This window comes from Sardina pilchardus, chromosome 3 (genome assembly GCF_963854185.1).
Source record: "Sardina pilchardus chromosome 3, fSarPil1.1, whole genome shotgun sequence".
In the NCBI taxonomy this organism is placed as follows: domain Eukaryota; kingdom Metazoa; phylum Chordata; class Actinopteri; order Clupeiformes; family Clupeidae; genus Sardina; species Sardina pilchardus.
The window spans coordinates 27,612,628-27,631,475 of record NC_084996.1 but is presented as its reverse complement, the minus strand read 5'-3'; the positions used below and the strand labels follow the sequence as shown (position 1 = coordinate 27,631,475).

Here is an 18,848-nt window from a genome sequence, read left to right as displayed (position 1 = left end):
GATAAGTGTAAGCATGACTTGAATCAAAAGAGCTTTCCAAACCTATCAAACAATATCCATAGTTTTATTAGTTCACAAATGTCCAAATGGTTATAAAATACAGCATATCTTCACTTTTCATTCAACATCTACAACTGTACAAAAAGATCCACATAGACACATCGAGAGTTCAGTGACTGTTGTAAAAACAATGCTCAATGATCAAGAAGGCAAACTTAAACCTCAAAATGCAAACAATGTCAAGGAAACCTAAATATTTCTTAAATATTAATATTTCTTCAAAATAGCATAATTTATAGGGTAGTTTATGTCCGTCTTATCCATTTTCTAACATGATTTCACCGCACATTTTTTGTTCTTCAAATTATATATCAACATCTGAAAGCTCATTTACATTAATTTAAAATTCTCATGAAAATTCAATTCAATTTTACATTCCATGTATTTAAAGTACCTTATTATTTCATTTCAGAAAATGTAAATGTGTTTCTCAGTGCATACATATTTAAGTTAACAAACCTTATGGCAAAAATCTTACATTCACTTCAAATTGAACATTCTCTTACCAGATTTTTAACTTATAGCCACATAGATACAATATCTACAGTCTGCAAGTGTAGACAAAAGTTGTTCAGTTTAGGCATCACCCCAAATACTACAGTACCACTTGGAGTCCTTCAATGCAACAACAGACATAGGGACATCCACAAACACACCCCCAAGCCACACACACACACACACACACACACACTTACTGGTGCACTGCGTGAACGCTTCCATCACCAGGGTTTCATAACTCCCCATCTCCCTCTATTGAACCAACAGCCATGGACTTCACAGTAAGAGCATTCCCAAGTACAAAGCACTGCATGTGCAGAGGCTTGCAAGTGTGTTTTTGTCTGGTTGGCATGTATTGCTTTAGATGGAAATGTGGTTCCGCTGTGTTGTTTGGCTATTGCAAATGTAAAACTTAATATTTGAAGAGACCATAACAACATTCTCTAAGTGGCTAAAGACAAATGCAGTGGTAAGCCTCACAGTAGTTTAAGGGCAATAAGGGTGATTCCATGGTGCATTGATATCTTGAGATCAAATCAGGATCAGGATTTTAAAACCACCCTGGTCACCTGGATAATCTCCTAACTCAAGGGTACAAATCATAAAGTGACGAAAAACAAACTAAAGACGCTTTCTTTCTACACCTACTGAGTCTGACTGCAGTGACGACTGCTCCTCCATATGTGGCAATCAATCAATATTTCTGTGAAGTAAGAGGGAGGGCTCGCTCGCTCGCCCCCCTCGACTGTCAGGCTACAGTACGGCACAATAAATAAACAAAATGATCACATAGTGCAAAATGTCGAAAAACAATGTGTGAGTTTCTATGATACGAAAGATGAGGAAACTTAAACATATGTACCTATTTACGTACAATGCGTGTCTTTTTGTTCCAACCTCGCTCACAAAAAAAAAAAAAGAACAAGCCCTTGCTAATATTGGACCAGAAAACACAAAAAAATAAGTGCACGTTAGTCCACCAATTTTGGCTTGTGTGACACTATGACACTACCGAGACCCTGGGTGGACCCTCAGGAGGGCGTTGGCGGTGCATAGCTGGTGGGTAGGTACTGTAGGTACTGTAGGTACGATAGGCATCGGGGTGAAGGGCGGGGGGTGGTGGGAGGGGGGCACTTCATGGGAGGCCACCGGGTCATCATGTCTGTGCCAACTGCAACTCTTCCAGCCCGTGTTTGCCTAAGTGGTACCGTGCCAGGTCTTTACGGGTCACCAGGCCCACCACCTAGCCACACAGCAGTGAACAGGGAGTGAGAGAGGGAAGGAGAGAGAGAGAGAGAAGGAGAGAGAGAGAGAGGGAGGGAGAGAGAGAGAGAGAAAGAAAGAAAAAAAGAAAGAAAGAAAGAGAGAGAGAGAGAGAAAGAGACAGAGAGTGAGAGAGAGAAAGAGAGAGAGAGAGAGGATGTGTTATTTGAAGGAGATGAGCTGGATCAACTACAGTAATTATGCTGACAATACTCTCCCGTTCATTATCCTGATCATATCATAACCCAGTTCTCATGACCTTGATTCTGCTATTGGCACATATTGTGCTTTAGAAACAACTTTACAAATACTTTATAACTGTAAATACCCCCAAGCTGTCAGCTTGGAACAAAAGTTGCATGTAGGCAATAGTGGACACTGTACGTACCCTGTTCTCAGGGTCCACCACCAACAGATGCCTTAGGCCCAGAGCTCTGAACAGCTTAAACACTCGGGGAAGAGAGGTCTCCTGTTGCACACACACACACACACACACAAAGAGAAGGAAGAGGAGTTGAGTCACAATAGAGATGGTGCACTGACCTGGAGGGTATACTGTATAAGTGGCAAACCTCCTAATAGAAGAGCTGCATTCTTTATTCTTCTAACATTGCCATTGGGCTCTTGTCGTAGGAGGCTTACCCCTTACTCTGAGTTAACATACCCAGGTTTGCCACTAAACCACATACTTGGAATACCCCCCTGATCAGTTTCCCAATGCAAAACAACACCAGAAAGTTGCACTGTGTTTCTTTCCAGGGGAGCTGAGGTCTAGCATGCCTGTTTAACTTAAACTGGAGAACATGTAGAGAACATTACAGACATGACAAGGGCCGGGTTTCCCAGATTTGTTAAGAAGCTCTTAAGTGCTAAGAACGTCTTAGGAGCACTCTAAGAATGTTCTAAGAACGCTGCTAAGAAGTTCTTAGCACTTAAGAGCCTCTTAACGAATCTGGGAAACCCGGCCAAGATGTGTGCACGCTCCATTGGAGAGCATTCACATGTGGTGTGGTGATGGGACTGATCAGCTGAGAAGCTGACCACACGTGGACAGGTGTGTGGGTCGGAGGGCCTGGTCACCTGCGGCACGGTGTAGGGCGTGGCGTTCATGAACTCGCTGAGGTCCATCATGCACTCGCGCTCGTCCTGCGACACGTGGATGGACTGGATGGGGGGGAAGCGCGGGTAGGCGTCGCGGAAGTCCTTCAGCTGCAGCTTCCTCTGGCTGAGGCGCGAGTGGGCTCGCTCCACAAACACCTGACCAACACACACACACACACACACACACACACACACACACACACACACACACACACACACACACACACACACACACACACACACACACACACACACACACACACACACACACACACACACACACACACACACACACACACACACACACACACACACACACACACACACACAGGAGTACAGATTGGTTACTTCATCAGTGAAAACACACACACACACACACACACACACCCTACAATCCTAAACACACAAATACAGTATGATATGCATCATTACTCCTGTGTTTCAGTCTGACAAAAGAGGTGTGTATGTAAACTGTAATAATAATTTAACTTTTAATAATAATTGATAGTTGTGAAAAAAAATTGCATTGATATCAACCAAACGTTTTACTGTCCATTGAGCCTGACACTAAAAGCTTTACACACAATACTATTTTGACGAAACAATGCAGGCTGACAAACAACATCAAAAGAGACCACAGCGCTAATGGCAGGGTCCACCTTACCTTGTGTTTCAGCAGAACAATGAGCTGGGAACGCAGGATCAAGCCACAGATTTTCCCAGGCTGAGTAGAGACAGCGAGGAAGGGAGGGGGAGAGAGAGAGAGAGAGAGCACAGAGATTGTATGAAGCCGCACCTATACAGCCGAGCGACCGTGGCTAACCCCAGATGAATTAGACAGCCACTCTGTATTGTGATGGTACTAGTTTGTTAGTGGATGGTTACATCGTGGGTGTGTGAAGTGTCTGGGGATGAGTCCTAGGGCAGAGTATCAATGCGCGAGTAACGGACAGGTTGATTAGAAGTGTTCCTGATGTCTAACTTGATAGTTCTCCAATAAAGCCAAATATAGTGGATTGTTCCGTGAATGATTCCTACGACATAATTCTACACACTCCACATCTGACATTTACGTAGATATCTGATCCGTCTGACCACCCATCGGTGGAGCTCCAACATGCTTTCACTAAGGGCTGAACGAGAGGTGCTGATCCTCTCCCCATTTAGCAATTTCAGGGCATTTATCCCTGCGAGTCTGATATAAAAACAGCTGGGTGCAACTAGCAGAGCAACACGAGCTGAAAAAAAACGGTCTCCAACATCCAATTCTAATGTAATACTGTAGGTACCTCGTCACTGGCTGTGATCTCAACCACTACAGGGAAGCCGTTGTGATTTGTGGAGGTGTTGCTCAGGACGTCCACGATGGTGCCGACCTTCTCCACCCTGTTGAAGCAGGTCACTGGCGAACTCATCACCTCCCTAAATGGGGGAGAGAGAGGGAGAGGGAGAGAGAGAAAGAACCATCCATATCAGAGCATGTCTCTCTCTTTCTCACACACACACGCACGCACGCACGCACGCGCTGCGCACCACAAACCATCTGGCCACTGAATGGCTGAAAGGATGTGAGTGACAGTTCTCTACACCAATAGCACTGTACCTGGCAGTCAGCCAGTGAGAGGTGGCGGGCGCGTCCCAATGAAGGAAGGGGACGCTCTGCAGCTTGATGTGGATGTCATATAAACCCTGTGGAGCAATGGCAGAAAGAAGACACCAAGACATTCAGACCACCATATTCTTCACAAACAAGGGAGTAAAGTCAGTCTCATATCGGTAAAACACAGCCATGTAACTAAGCTTATGTGGACTCATGTATACAGTATCCGCCATACTGTATACATGAGTCCACATAAGCTTAGTCTTGTGGTAAGGCCATATTTCACATAGAGGAAGTTATGCAGTGTCGCTTCCCCAAATGTACGGTCATTAACCCAAACAAGGATCTGTGGATCCTACTGTACTACTGCAGATCATTGAATAAGAAACAGAACGTATTTCTCATCTGAGATGAAAGATGGACTCACCTCCGCAAAGTAGTCCCCTACAATCTTGGCGGTCATCAGCACGAGCATGATGGGAAGACCGAAGGTGACGTTGCCCGTGGCCTCCATCAGGATGACCGTGAGACTCAGGGTCATTCGGACGATGCCTCCTGTGTGTGGAAGCAAACGCGAGATTCACACAAAGAACCAACCATCAACAGCTAAATGGCTATGACAACAACAATGCCACCTCTGAACAAACAAACAAACAAACAAACAAACAAATAAACAAACAAGGCTGCAAATGCCTGGGGCTCAAAGAGATATTCAGACAAACTTACACAAAGGAAAAGCACAATAATGCTAAATCAACATTTGTTAATATTCTTCCAATCCAATGAACATGTTCAGCCTGTGGAGCTAGTCTGAAGATCCTGCATGGTCACATGACTATAGCTCAGGCACTTTTTTCCTTCTTGCTTCTTTCTCAACCAGCACGTAGTACATCACCACTGCCAGTAGTGGTGGGGGAAAAAATCGATTCTGTTCAGTATCGCAATATTTTGTGCACACAATTAAATCGATACTTGTAGCTCAAAGTATCGCAATACTTAATTATATAATTTAATTATCCATTTTACTTTTATTTGAGTCGTTTACTCAGGGTTTACTCTGATCACATTAAATTAGCTTATTACGCTTATAAGGGGGGCACGTGTTGTGGTGCTTCATTGTGCATTCAACAGCAATAATAAATGAAAATGGCTTCACAATCACAACCTGTTGTACACAACACTCTACACTACTTTCACATCGAAAAAGGTGGGTGTATTTTGGTTTTCAACAAAAAGTGAATAGTAAGGACCTTGACATGCACCATGCCATTGCAAAGGGAGATGAACAGTGTTATTTTCCTAATTTTTTGTAATGACTTAGAATAATATGAGAGACATGAATAGCAATATATCGCAAAATCGAATTGCAATACTTGGTGTATCGCAATATGTTAAGAATCGCAATATTATCGAATTGTGGCCCAAATATCGCAATGGTATTGAATCTTAATTTTTTTGCCAATTCCCACCCCTAACTGCCAGTGGATATAGGCTGGTGGTTGTGTTAAGCTTTTCTACAAGAGACTCTTCTTAAAAAGAACATAAAAAATATATATAAAAAAAAAAAATCACCACCACACACTTACCCAGCTGCGCAGCGGCACCGATCAAAGCATACTTGCCAGGATCTGCCCATATCTGCAAGAGAGACGAGAATCCCAGGCACTTTAGTGAACCAGGAAAAGCTTTCAACCATCACAGTGTGAGGTCTCTGCATTTCATTTAGAGGCAAGACACTTATGCAGGCATTTCAGACATATAAGCCCAATGCCTTGCAATCTGAGGGCTTACACGTCTGAAATGTACCAGTCCCCTAAATGGACTGTTGGTGGGACTCAGGGATTTGATGTTGAGGTGTTCCTTCTGATCGCCCTAGCATTAAGCTTAAGTGTGTGTGCGTGTGTGTGTGTGTGTATGCCTGTGTGTGTGTGTGTGTGTGTGTGTGTGTGTGTGTGTGTGTGTGTGTGTGTGTGTGTGTGTGTGTGTGTGTGTGTGTTTTATTCAGGTTAAGCTGCTGGATTAATTAACTTCACAGAGATTTCACTGTTTACCAACAATGAGGGCTTTTTAGGAATCCTAATACCACTATTGAGAACTGTACACTGACTGTGCGCTGGGACTCTGGCGTAAGACTAAACATTTCTGCCGCGCTCAGACTGTGGACAGGGCACAGACAGAAGTGCAAAAAGGCTATTAAGCGCATCGGTGTGCGGTATGTGCAGCTGTGTGTTTGTGTGAAGTATGCAACCCGCCCGCTCCAGAAAAGGAGCCACAACTTTGGTCGGTTGGCTTCACAGGAAACCAACATGCAAAGCACGATTTCAGAAAGAGTTTTGTTCTCCTCCGAATGCAAATGTGAGCACGCCGAAAGGCTACGAGTAGGCAACAACGGGTGTTGTGTATGAGGAAGAGGAAGAGGAGGAGGGGGAGGAGGACGAGACAAACGTACAGAGCTGCCGGAGGTGAAGTAGGCCAGCAGGATGCCGAAGAGGCGTCCCCAGGCGGCGCCGATGAGCAGCGAGGGGATGAAGACGCCGGCCGACACGGCGAGCCCGTACGTCCAGCACGCCAGGAAGAAGTAGGTCAGCGTGAACACCCCCAGCGTCAGCGGGTTGTAGGAGCCTGAGAGAGGAACAGAGAGAGAGAGAGAGAGGGAGAGGGCACTCAGGGCAGTCCATTTATGAACCGTATACATGTGCGTTTGGCAACACCAAGGTTTATTTTACAACGTTCATGCCAATAAAGCTAACTGAATTGATATGAGTTAAATTCATATGACCTGGAGAGAGAGAGAGAGAGAGAGAGAGAGAGAGAGAGAGAGAGAGAGAGAGAGAGAGAGAGAGAGAGAGAGAGAGAGAGAGAAAGAACATGAGAGAAAAGAGGAAATAAGAGCTAGAGGAAAATGAGTGAAAGAGAGAGAGAGAGAGGAAGGGGTTGAGGGAGGGAGGGAGGGAGAGAATGAAAGAAAAGCATAATAATAGACAACCGCTGCGGGTGTGACAGGAAAAAGCACAAGCGGAGTAGAAAACAGAGAAGTGAGCACATGGTCTACCACAGGGGAAGAGCGCGCTAATCAAGCCTCCTTCTGAGGGCAAGCGTTTCTCACCCAGACACACCCAGACACACACACACACACACACACACACACACACAAACAGACAGAGACACACACACACACCTCAATTAGACTAGCCTTTTCGTCTGTCAGACGGACAGAGCCACTTACTAAAAGAGAACTAGGCCTCCATGCAACAGACTAGGCCTTTAGACTTCAGACAGGACACACTCCAAACTGCTGTTTTAATGATCTCCGTCTATCGAATTGTGCTGCCTATACAGTGTAAATTGAAAGTACGGTCTACAATGGTGAGACCAAAGACAATTTTTCATGCTTTACATAACAATGAAGTCGAACAATTTTCAAGCTTGACATGACAATAAAGTCCAACATAATAATATTATACACAAAGTCATAGAAATGCAGGGAGCTATGGCCAAGTCTTGAAGTTATCCCAACCTCTGCACTCTGAAGTATCCCCTCTGAGCACAAAAAGAATCAATGAAGATGATGATGTGATTAATCAGGAGTAGGCCATCTACCACAGTACATCCATCGACCACTAGGTGGCAGAGTAACTGACCCATGGTCCAGCCCTCGGCCATCGTGCAGGCCGACATGAAACCAATTCACTGCACAAACTCTAAATATAACGTCAAATTGATGATAACGGCAAAACATTTTGTGCAGGCTGACATGTTATTATTTCAGCCATTCCCACGGCCTTTACGCAGGCATTTATTTATCTACCGCTTTACAGGCCACTGCAGCAGAGCGCTGCTGATGGGTCTGAGCACGGAGCTCCACCGTGAGGCCCCCCCCCCCCCCCCCTCTCTCTCTGGCAAAGTCATCAGTGTCTCTCCTGCTCCTGCTCCCTGGCGTGGGAGACCCTGAGCGCTCTGCCAGCCTCCCTGCTTCCTGTAGCTCTTAATCAGCTGGCCTGCCCTGAGCCACATGGAGTGCACTGGGACTGGACACACACATCTTACTCCTACTGCTTTAGACTTTCCCTACACCCCCTTTTGCTTCTTATTTACATTGACATAACAGGCTCCCTAATATAAGCTTGGAAAAAATATTCATAACAAAAGTCATAACATAAGTACTAATGCAGTCACAAAAAAAAGTGAAAACATAAGCGCTAATGTAGATTTAAATGTGCAACACAAACACCACCTTATAGCAGTTAGTGGTGGTTGTAATAGTAGTAGCAGGGAACTGATATTTCATTCAGGGATTTCTTCACTCACTCTCTTGGCAACAGTGACTGTTGGCTCGTCAGAAAGACCCAGACCCAGGAATGCTAACCATGCTTCTTGACAGGCAACCAAACCAACAGACTCATATGCACGACACTTCACAATTCAACCACTGAACACACCCAAACACACACACACACACACACACAATGCCCATGCCATCAAGAAGCAACACTGCAGCAATAGAACATGGCTGTCTAATGAGTTCTCAATACCACAGACCAGCAGACCCTGCAGAGTGCAGACTTAATCCTCACACTGGCGTGATGACAGGGAGAGACAGACAGACAAACAAAGAAACACACACACAGACACACACACACACACACACACACACACACCTGGTGGGTTGTGGAACAGGCTGCGGACGCTTCTCTCCGGTGTGTTGAAGAATGCGGTGGCCATGGAGTTGTACTCGCCATCTGCACAGAACAGCTGCAGCAGGGAGACACAGAGGGAGTCAGCCAGGTCTGCAGTTCAACCTCTCTGCCTCGCCTTCCTACTCCCACACTGATCTGAGAACAGATTCCCCATCGACCTCCCCTACTGTGATCCCAGCCGAGAAGGTGGACACAGCTGAACATACTGTCCAATATAAAACTTAGGTCAAATTACACTTTAAAAGGTTTCATGTTAACAACCTTGTTCACCACCGTGCAGAGAAACCGAATCCTTGGATGTGTCAAACTAGCATCGTCATTTAAGCTTGGGTGTGCTACATGTTTTACGCTTCTGTCTAGACAAAGTACACACAGACTTGTGCTTTCCATGCAGGATAATTATGTTACCCTATTAGCTCAGGCTACAGTTCTAGTAATGCACTGAATGGGATTACCTCTTTACTCCTCTTGTAAAATATATAAACATTTTAAATAAAATCACTTCATTTGTGGTGCAGTCTGCCATTCCATACATGTCTGTTCATTAAATTGTTTGTGGTTAAAAATAAATGAACCAAATAGACAAATAAAAACATTGTGTTCATGAACAGCCACTGCTATGGAAATGAGAAACAAAACATATCGGAGCCCTAATCATCACAAGCAATCAACACAGCGCTTCTGGGTCACACAAGGGAAGAAGAAAACCTTAAACAAATTTTGGACTGCATCTTTAATTGAGCCAGCGGGACTCTTGACAGAGCAGAAGGATAACATCACTGCCCACTCGTCATGAACTCGATGGACCCCCTCGTGACGAACTCACTGACCTGGAGCGGGTAGTCCTCGGTGGTCTGGTCCTGGCCCAGGGGCTGGCAGTCGTTGGAGAAGTAGATCATGGTGAAGGAGACGGTGGCGGTCACCGCAGCCACCAGCATGGCCTCCAACACCTGCAGACACGGCCGATGCACGTACCTGCAACACAGCGCAGGGGAGCTTCAGACAACACACCTGAGGCAGGGGAGCCGACCAGGCGACGGGTAAGAGAAACAAGCCTGAGGTGCGTTCAAATTCACAAATATTAATATATCTACTAGGTATTACAGGTATAAATGCGCATAGTGTTGGCAAACAGTTTTCTGTTTGCCTTGGGTTTTCCGCAAACATTTGTGTTGGAAGTCGGACGGAGAGCAGTGAGATGGAATGTTCACACAAAATCGTTCAGACGTATCTGTCCAGGCAATCTGGTCTACTCGCCTCGGTTCAAGGAATTTGAACGCACCTCTGGCCTCTAATATTGGGGCAATGTGACACCTGTACTTAAGAGGCACCCTCCTTACCGGATTCTGAAGATTGTAAGCCAGTAGTTCAGGAAGTTGAACAGCGCCCCCAGCAACCCTCCTGTGTCAAAGGTTGAAAAGTCACTAAACAATGTCGGGAAATTGCGACTCATCATACTTGCTCAAAGGCTTGAAAGGATTTTAGGTTTGAGTGAATGTAAGAGACACAGATCTTTATGTGAATGCATTCTTGACATTTGCAATAAACACAATGAGAATAAATGAGAATGAAAATAAAGGCCTCTCACCTATTGCTCCCATAACAATGAACAGAGGGATCTCATAGAGGTTATAGGTCACACTCTGAGGAGAGAACACAGAGATGGGATGAGACACGCCTACCCCTCGCAGAGTATGTCTACGTTTTTTTCCCCCTCAACAATGTAACTGGCTTCAAATAAAGAGAGAAAACAGCACATGAGTTTCAGATGAGAGGTATCAAGGAAGGAAGAGAGAAAGAGAAAAAAAGAATTAAAGAAGGAAAGAAAGAAGGAAAGAAAAGACAGAAAAAAATAACTGGAATAGTGAGTAACATGGAGAGAGTGAAAGACAGAAATGTAGCAAGGGAGGAGCCCATTTCAGTGTGTGTGTGTGTGTGTGTGTGTGTGTGTGTGTGTGTGTGTGTGTGTGTGTAGAAAAAGGGACCACTTACATCAGTCTCAAAGCCCCCAAAGTTAATGAGGCCAGGGTAGGAGAGGTCTCCAGTCTTGTTATTGTAGATGCTCAGGAAGAAGTTCAAAGTGAAGGTGGAGATCATTGAGGCGAAGAACTGAGACACAAGAAGGAGACAGACAGACAGACAGACAGACAGACAACGTGAACAACAACAACAACAACAACAAACTGACTTCATTTCTGAAGAGACTCCAAGCCCTCGAGACTCACGATTCTCCACGTCAACATCTGGTTCCAGAAGGAAGCCCCCTCCTCTAAACTGAAAAGTACTCCACCTTGAACAAAGCACAGAGCACCCAAACAGAGAATCAGACCCTACCTGTGTGCAAAACACACCCAGAGCATTCATACCCATAGCACCACCGCCTCAGCCTCACGCTCCAACTGCTTTAGAACTGCTGACTGACAGGTCTATGGATTGATCCTGAGCCAACTCTGCATATCCATCAATCACATATAAGCCGGCAGTTTAATGTCCAGACGGCCATGCCGTGGAGCAAGCCTGCTTCCCGGGGTCATTTCTGCACTGATCCTCAAGGGAAACATATCAGTTTATATCAGTTTTTTTTTTTTTTTTTTTTAACAATTTCCCCAAACGGAGCTTAGCCACAAACCAAACGGCTCACAGTGAAACTATTGAGACATCGCTGTCTTTAATGCTCCTCTCGAATCCACAGACGGATGCGGTAGAGTTCGGCGGCTGTGCTATCGGCATTTTCACTTCTTCACTGGTGAGATTGCAAAAAAGCCCCAAAATAAACGCTCTGGAGCAAGACGGGAACGTACCGACGGGAGCGCCGAATGCAGCCGAGACGCCGGCGGCGGCACCTGCCGAGACAAAGTCCCTCTTCTCCGTGTCCCTGCGGAAGTACTCAAAGATCTAAAGGCAAAAAGAGTCAAAAATAAACCACACAAGTCATTCCTCTGACTGTTATCGCATTCCTCATCTAGACATTTCCACAATGACTTCCCACGCACACCACAGCGAGTGAGCGCACATGAAGCTTTAGTGAAGTGGCACTGCAGGAGGGCAGTATCGCTGACCTTGAAGTCTTTCTTGAGGGAAGTGCTCCTGCCCTGCGACACACCAGCCGCCACCACTGCCCCAGAGTGGATCATGGGTCCTTCCTGTGAGGAGAGAAGGCAAGAGGTCAAATCACACCGTTGCTTCATCTTGCCGCCAGAGACGCTTTTAGGGATCTAGATTTTTTTTTAAATAGTGAGCAGCAACAACATCCCTATTACAACAATCTTCAACAAGGCACTGCTGCACAGCAACTTTAAATCACTGTCCCTAGTCTGTGTTTAACCACCACAAGAACCCATGCCCATAACCTCGCTAAACAAGGAAATAAGCACCTATCACAGAACCTACACGTTTCCCCTTTTCATTTTTTTTTTTACCTTTCCGACAGCAAGTCCTCCAGCCACCGAGCAGATCACGCCGCATACTTTCACCATCAGAGTCTGCGGAAACAAAAAGCAGATTAACATTAATACTACACTCTCTCCATATCCTACCCTGGACAAGAGCTCTCCTAATACTGTATATGTGTGTGTAATGTACGCTGCATGTTGAAATCCCCTGAGCTTTTTAGCTCACCTGTGATTACTCTTAGGAGTCAGTGGACTTGTAATGACTATGCGACACTGCAGGCAAATAGCAGCAGGAGTTTGTCTCTGACATGCTGAGAGTCGGTGGACTGTGGGTGTGTGTGATTAAAGGGATATTCCGCCATTTTTGGAAATACGCTCATTTTCCACCTTCCCTCGAGCAAAACAATCGATATTTACCTTGTTCCCGTTCATCCAGCCATTCTGTGAGTCTGGCGATACAACTTTTAGCTTCAGCCTAGCATAGATCATTGAATCGGATTAGACCATTAGCTTCTCGCCTGCTAGCTTCATGTTTAAAAGTGACTAAGATTTCTGGTAATTTTCCCATTTAAAACGTGTCTCCTCTCAAGTTAGAAAGTGCAATAAGACCAACTGAAAATGAAACCTGGCGTTTTTCTAGGCTGATTTGACATGGAACTACACTCTCATCTGGCGTAATAATCAAGGCAACTTGCAGCTACTGGCACTACTACTGCTTGTTGTCTATGGGGACTATTTTCAGATGCTGCGTAAGATATCACTGCGCCTATGGTACGTTTGCAAGTTGCCTTGATTATTACGCCAGATGAGAGTGTAGTTCCATGTCAAATCAGCCTAGAAAAACGGCAGGTTTCATTTTCAGTTGGTCTTATTGCACTTTCTAACTTGAGAGGAGACACGTTTTAAATGGGAACATTACCAGAAATCTTAGTCACTTTTAAACATGAAGCTAGCAGGCGAGAAGCTAATGGTCTAATCCGATTCAATGATCTATGCTAGGCTGAAGCTAAAAGTTGTATCGCCAGACTCACAGAATGGCTGGATGAACGGGAACAAGGTAAATATCGATTGTTTTGCTCGAGGGGAGGTGGAAAATGAGCGTATTTCCAAAAATGGCGGAATATCCCTTTAAGAGAGGTAGGTGTGTGTGTGTGTGTGTGTGCTTGTGTGTGTGTGTGTGTGTGTGGGGGGGGTACCTTCAGTCGCACCACCCGAGGGATCTTCACTCCGTTCAGGTAGCACTTAATCTGAGGGATGCCACTACCTGCAGCGATGGGCTGAGAGGACAGAGGGAGAGGGAGAGAGAGAGAGAGAGAAAATTAAATCAGAGCGAGAGCAGTTACACAGCATTAACACAGCATTAACACAGCATTAATATACAGTATGTAGCCATTTTATATTTTGAGGTGTGGATCCTGTTAACTTGTAACACATAATAGATACGGGTGTTCTGAGACTTATGCTCTCTCTACCCAAAAATATGTCTTTAAAATACCAGAAGTCAAATATGCACTGGAGTTAAGTTTGGCAATAATACATAAAGGGAATATATTACAGAAAGGTGCATAATTACCTCAAAAAAGGCCACTATGATGGATCCTATCATTACTAGTGTTGAGTTTAGCACAGCCCATAAGATCAGGGAGATGGAGAGCCCACCGACTTCTGTAAAGTTCTCAATGTCTAGAGGAGGCGAGTCAAGGGAACGCTTCCATGGCAACGACAAATCGGGGAAAGGGGACATACTGGCATATTGTACATACAACATATCACACTTACAAAGCAAAATGACAAGACATTATACAAGTGTCTTTACAGGTAATTTCACCAGCAGGGTTAGTGCTTTGTTTCAAACGGTTTTCATTTAAACCTTTTATTATTCATGTTCTTTTTTTTTTTTTCAATTGAAATACTTTCATGGCAAAAATAGTTTCATGGCAACTGATCATTGATAATTCTTAGATACAGTATGTATACTTCCGAAGCTATAGATGTGTTGGAATGGACATAATTATGAAACAAATGTAGTTTTTTGCCATCAGTATAAGACTAAATATTTGTATACAATATCTGAAGAGTTTATGGTCGTTCCTTGAGTTAACAATATTTCAGTCAGACTGAATAAGTTGCATCAGCATCATCATATATACTGGATTTTTTAATATTATATTTATTGATTACGTGTTAATCACAATTGTAAGACATTAAAGAATGTCCTAGCATGGTCCACTTTGTTGCCCACAGTATAATGACACGTTGAAGTGGTAGTAGCTGAAGTCGTGTAGTTTTAAAATCAGTTTGAGGAGGGAAATGACTGGATGCCTTTTTCCAGTTGTCTAAATTAGTCTCAATCATCCAACATAATCACATGTTTTGAGGTACACAGACATGTGTGTGGTTCATATCAAGAGCTCTAACCCCTGATGATGAAACTACCCTGATATACCTTAATAGAAAATACATCAAATGCAGCTATTCTTTTAACAAAAACGCAATGTTAAAAGGTTACTGGTAATACTTTATCACAAAGCAGGCTCTGCAAAGGATACTCTCCTTGACAATACTGTATTTCAGCCCAGCCATTTTCTCCACCAGAATGTCGATGAAGCAAGCGATAAGTCCGGTGAGGACCCCGATAAGCCCACAGATGACCCAGCGACTGATCTCCAGACATCTGAAGCCCTGTGGAACAACCCAACAGAACATCACTGGAAGAACTCTTAAATATCAGGATTCTTATCCATAGCCTTATTATACTGCCCTTAATTATGTTCTTACTTCTGTATTTCATTCTTTGTATGCTACTTTTGAGTGTCATACTTTGAGAGCAAAGATTAACCAGAGTCAAATGCCTTGTTTGTTTACACAAACCTGGCCAATAAAACTGATTCTGATTCTAGAAAAAGAGCTATGCCAAGTGGACTGGTCAACCATTGCAAGAGAGTACCAAAGTCATCCACTTAAAATTCAAGTAGAGCTCTTAAATAAACACATTCTGACATTAAGCTCAGGACTACTAGGCTTTAAGCTGTCATGGAAGACATTTTAAGAAGTAAAACATTATCACACTTCACATGAGTTGCTATGTTAAACTTACAGTTCTTATAGTAATATGTATTCACTGTATTTAAGAGTTATTGCCTGAGAGCTACACATTTTAAACTTGTCAGGTCTATTTACTCACACATACGTGCACACACAAACACACACACACACCCACACACATACATTTACGCGTACACACACACACACACACACACACACACACACACACACGTTCATACACGCACGTGCGAGCGCACACACGCCTGCACACACACTGCTTGATGTAAAAAGCAAACTGGAAGAGACCAGCAGAGCTAAAAGTCTGTAGTTGTCCCAGAGCGGCACTGACCATATGGCTCATCCGCCTCTCTTCCTCCAGAAACAGCTGATTCTCAATGTTGTCATAGTCCAGACTCTGCAAGACAACGCACAGCACAAGAAGGAAATGAATCTGCTTTTCTTCAGAAACATGATGTCAATTATCAAATTATTTAGAGAGACGGGTGCGCACATCCACAGATTTTTCTTAAGCAGGTGCCAGACAAAAATCGTGTCAAAGTGGAAGTGATGGTCTGCACACTGCAATGGCTCCAAAAAATAGTTTTTTATTATTTAAAAAGGCAACGTTTCGATCAACAGATCTTCGTCGGACGAAGATCTGTTGATCGAAACGTTGCCTTTTTAAATAATAAAAAACTATTTTTTGGAGCCATTGCAGTGTGCAGACCATCACTTCCAAATTATCAAATTATTGTCATGCCTTTCATAGCTCTTCCAAAAGCCATGCTTGGCCATGTTACGACGACACACAATTATCAATCGCCATGGATACTAATGTCTTTGTTTACACTAATTAAGCCTGTCAGACAAAAGCCCTGTTTGATATGTGGGACAGGAAATTATGCGGGGTAGTGGGCATGTGTGGGGGGCTGGTGGTCATGTCTCTTTAATTACCTCATATTTGAGCGACAGCAGCTTCTCATTGTGGGGGATCTCCTTGGGTCTGGTTCTAACAGACTCCTGTTCACAACACAGGAAGATAAGGCATAGGTCACAACAGCATAACCACATTAAGCAGTCGGTCAAAGGAGACTCTGAGGTACATCTGAGGTCAATGCATGCTCGTGACACACACATAACACTGGCTGGACTACACAAAGCCTTGCATATCTACACACACGACAACATTCAGCAGCACTTTCAAAACAAACCAAATAAATAAATAAATGATCAGCCATTAGCAAACAGCCAGGCACTGGATTAAATCATGAGAAACGAGCCATTGACGTAAAAGGGAGGAAAACATGTTCATTTTTGACACAGTCATTTCCAGATGGTTGGTGAGCACTATGCATGAGTCAGAGTCATTGAATGGAAGGCACACCACAGCATCCTCAAACAGATTTGGACCATGGACACATGGAGAGAGATTTTCTAGGAGTCTGCTTCATGTATTCACTGAATGACCGAAGATTCAACCCAGAAAACAAAGAAGGTGTGTGTGTGTTTGTGTGTAGTTCACAGATGGTCTGTAATTTAGTAAAGCCTTTACTGTGAAGTCACTGTTCAAGACCTCATGGCACGAGTGAAAGGAATCCAACATTGGATTGAAGACTACCACAAAGATGAGGACCACTCAGGAATTACCTCTTCTGTTGTGATTTCCTCTTCCAGGTCCACCGTGCTGAGTCTGCCTATGTGAAATATACCTCCCCCGGATGGCTATGGACCAAAAACATCAAATGGTTCAAGGAGTCTCCCGGCCTAATAACAGTGATATTTTTGGGTAGAGTTTGGCTACATGAGATTTTCCTGTGCGTGTTATAGTGGAATAAACTGTGGAAACAACAGCCAAAAAGAGCATCGGGACTCCGCCAGGCTTGCTAGAATGGGAAGTTGGAAATCCCAAAGCTTCAACAAGTAGGGTCTAGCAGATGACTAAGCTTAATGGTATGAACTAATGCCACATTTACTATGAAAAATCAGCATTGTTACAAATTATTGCACCACGGGTTAATGTTATACCTACTACCATTACAAGAACTAAAGGAGTTTACAAGAATTTGTAGTTAAGTAAATTCTCCAAAGATTCTCTCACTTTACCAACTGTGGGCAGTATAGGCAATGCTATTTCTCACGTTACATATGCATATCTAAAACGAGATTTTAATATGTTAATTCCTTACTGAACTATAGATACCGTCATCTGATAGACTACACAGGTTCTTCACAGTAACGTGTAATGCCAGAATACAGTTGACAGTGGTACTATGTAGCATACTTCTCCGGCCTCAGTCGAGTCATGTTTATGTTTCACCGCAAGCTGTCCAATCACTTACATTCAGGACTTAATTCACGTCCAATTTGGAAGCGGTCTCCTAAATACCAGTCTATTAGATGGTTGTTGTTATTGCATACTCATTCACATCATTCGTAAGGAGTTGCATGCTAAGATGTTACACATGCACAAAGGAAAATGTTAAGCAAAATGCAATACTATCGGTGACTGCAGATACAATTCAAGCTAGAAATACTCACCACAAGTGCACATCGACAGCAAATATATTTCGAATAGCTTACCAGCCTTCGCAGCTTGCTAACTAGCTAACTTACCTGTCTTGTGTATCTGACTTCCTCGGTTCCGTTGAGTAACGGGGTAGCCTCTCCGCGCGCACTGTCATCGCCCCGGCTAGACCATGACACTTTTTTGGTGATGTTTGCCATACTCTGATCCGGTAGATGAACACTCTAACAACTGCAATATTTGTACAAAATCTGCAACTGTAGCTGGCAAACTACCCCGGACAGTTTGTACCCATGACTAACAATCATAAGAAATCTCGTGACGAACTGTACGGGTAGGAAAAGGGACCAAAAAGTATTCCACACACGAAAGGGACGTTGGGTAACGTAGTCTTTTTTGAAAGGGCCTGGCCAGTAAGACTGAGCTCACCAGAATAGGCCAGTCGTCGTGTATAAACAAATGTTGATGATACATGGGCCAACTTTGTGAACAATGCTGCTGAGTAACCACATAACCTGTTCCATGCGTTTTATGGTCTAAAAGTTGCCTACTGATGAATAATGTGTAAAAAATGTAGGATAATGGCAATGTGCCCAAACCAACATTGGCTAGGCCTATATCTACATTGCTCTGCAACATTGTCATGGGAATCATCAGCTTAAAGAAAC

General features: G+C 43.9%; 1 protein-coding gene across 2 annotated transcripts; it reads right to left on the bottom strand.

Annotated features, from left to right (window-relative positions):
• Nucleotides 1-45: 45 nt before the first annotated feature.
• Nucleotides 46-18,494, bottom strand: clcn7 (chloride channel 7). Of its 2 annotated transcripts, XM_062532638.1 has the most exons (25): nt 18,270-18,494; nt 17,304-17,378; nt 16,611-16,676; nt 16,006-16,071; nt 15,161-15,293; nt 14,185-14,294; nt 13,808-13,888; nt 12,639-12,701; nt 12,279-12,362; nt 12,021-12,114; nt 11,445-11,509; nt 11,212-11,328; nt 10,808-10,862; nt 10,560-10,620; nt 10,050-10,194; nt 9,181-9,274; nt 6,972-7,144; nt 6,109-6,160; nt 4,950-5,077; nt 4,526-4,611; nt 4,212-4,344; nt 3,587-3,646; nt 2,902-3,078; nt 2,210-2,290; nt 46-1,801 (listed from the first exon to the last, which is right to left on the bottom strand). In XM_062532638.1, exons 1-25 carry the CDS (start codon nt 18,378-18,380, stop codon nt 1,715-1,717), a joined length of 2,397 nt encoding a protein of 798 aa, XP_062388622.1. In that variant the 5' UTR covers nt 18,381-18,494; the 3' UTR covers nt 46-1,714. The 2 variants fall into 2 exon arrangements, with proteins under 2 accessions (XP_062388622.1, XP_062388623.1); XM_062532639.1 differs by lacking the exon at nt 17,304-17,378.
• Nucleotides 18,495-18,848: the final 354 nt, after the last annotated feature.

Excerpts from the sequence above, each read along its gene's own strand:
- clcn7 (XM_062532638.1), bottom strand. The coding sequence starts at position 18,380 with ATGGCAAACATCACCAAAAAAGTGTCATGGTCTAGCCGGGGCGATGAC. Across the intron at positions 10,195-10,559 it reads CTTACAATCTTCAGAATCCG|GTACGTGCATCGGCCGTGTC; the intron begins GTAAGGAGGGTG and ends GCTGTGTTGCAG. Across the intron at positions 5,078-6,108 it reads CGGTGCCGCTGCGCAGCTGG|GAGGCATCGTCCGAATGACC; the intron begins GTAAGTGTGTGG and ends TTCCACACACAG.